Source organism: Triticum aestivum, unplaced genomic scaffold, assembly GCF_018294505.1.
Source record: "Triticum aestivum cultivar Chinese Spring unplaced genomic scaffold, IWGSC CS RefSeq v2.1 scaffold151546, whole genome shotgun sequence".
NCBI classification, from domain to species: domain Eukaryota; kingdom Viridiplantae; phylum Streptophyta; class Magnoliopsida; order Poales; family Poaceae; genus Triticum; species Triticum aestivum.
The window spans coordinates 1-1,207 of record NW_025281071.1 but is presented as its reverse complement, the minus strand read 5'-3'; the positions used below and the strand labels follow the sequence as shown (position 1 = coordinate 1,207).

General features: G+C 49.5%; 1 protein-coding gene across 2 annotated transcripts; it reads right to left on the bottom strand.

Moving 5' to 3' along the window:
• Nucleotides 1–7: 7 nt before the first annotated feature.
• Nucleotides 8–1,199, bottom strand: LOC123178512 (uncharacterized). 2 transcript variants are annotated; one of them, XM_044591464.1, is made up of 3 exons: nt 855–1,199; nt 582–698; nt 8–475 (listed from the first exon to the last, which is right to left on the bottom strand). In XM_044591464.1, exons 1-3 carry the CDS (start codon nt 1,147–1,149, stop codon nt 471–473), a joined length of 417 nt encoding a protein of 138 aa, XP_044447399.1. In that variant the 5' UTR covers nt 1,150–1,199; the 3' UTR covers nt 8–470. The 2 variants fall into 2 exon arrangements, with proteins under 2 accessions (XP_044447399.1, XP_044447398.1); XM_044591463.1 differs by having other exon boundaries at nt 8–698.
• Nucleotides 1,200–1,207: the final 8 nt, after the last annotated feature.

Genomic DNA, 1,207 nt, shown 5'->3' with positions numbered 1-1,207 from the left:
GCTTTCATAGAGCACTCGCGCCATTTGAGGTCGGGATCTACCGGTTTAATTATTTTCAGTTGGTCATGATGATCGACAGACTAACTCCCATAAAGCAGAAGAGTATGGATTACAGATAGTATGATCAATCATAATGTCAGATTTCTAACTTTTGGTTATCATTTACCCTATTCCCATAGTGTTAGATAAATTCAGACTAAAATGTTCGTTAGGTCCGGGATGACGCTGATTATCACCGGTCTTTGTTTGGTCGGTTATTCATATACAACGAATCTATGAATTGGTTTGTTAAAAATTATGTGAAAATACACATGTACCAAATCCTGAAGAAAATGCAAAGCAAAAATGATTCAAATGGGCTGGTTACCAGCAAGGCGACTAATGCCTTCTGTCGCTTTTCTTCCGCAAAATCTTCCTCACCTTCTATCACGACATCAGAACAACGAACATGTACCAGTGCTTGAACAAGATCACCCTAGTAGTGGAACAGCTCATCAGGTGATGCTCTCACAAGCTTTTCAGCAGAACCAAGAGCGCTTTCAACCTTGTGAAGACAAAAGAAAGAAAGGTCAGGATTATACAGTAGTTTCGCAGTGCAGCTGCATGATCCCTTAGACGTGTGAACTTCTTCTGCAAATTAGTGTCATCATCTGACAGATCATATGGCTCCCGGGATGAATCATTGAAGATGCAAAGACCTAGTATCACACATTAGTTCAACATGAGAAGAAGTACACACGCAGAGTCATGAGGGACATGAGAATGGAACGGCAATTCCAGCCACAGCCTTCAGAATTTAGAGTTTGGCACACAGCATATGAAATCAAACAAAATAAGCTCGACGCAAAATTTACCGATGAGGGAGGGCCACCCTGTGGCGTTGTTCCAGACGTACACAGCAACAGTCGTGTGCCACAGGAGAGGCGGACGGGCGTGGCCGACGGACAGGCGCGCGAGCCATAGGAGATGCGGAAGGGCGGGGCCAGCGGCGGGCGTCGTGCACCACAGGAGATGGCGGGGCTGGAGGCTGGCGTCGTAGGAGAGGCGGACGGGCCGGACAACCCGACGGCGAGCGGTGCGAAGGGAGGTTGCGCCGACGATACAGGAGATGGCGGAAGGGCGGGTCCGGCGGCAGGTGCCGTGCGCCATGGGAGAGGCAGACGGGCAGGGCGACGTCGAGCGGGGGCGAAGGGAGGTTGCACCGGCA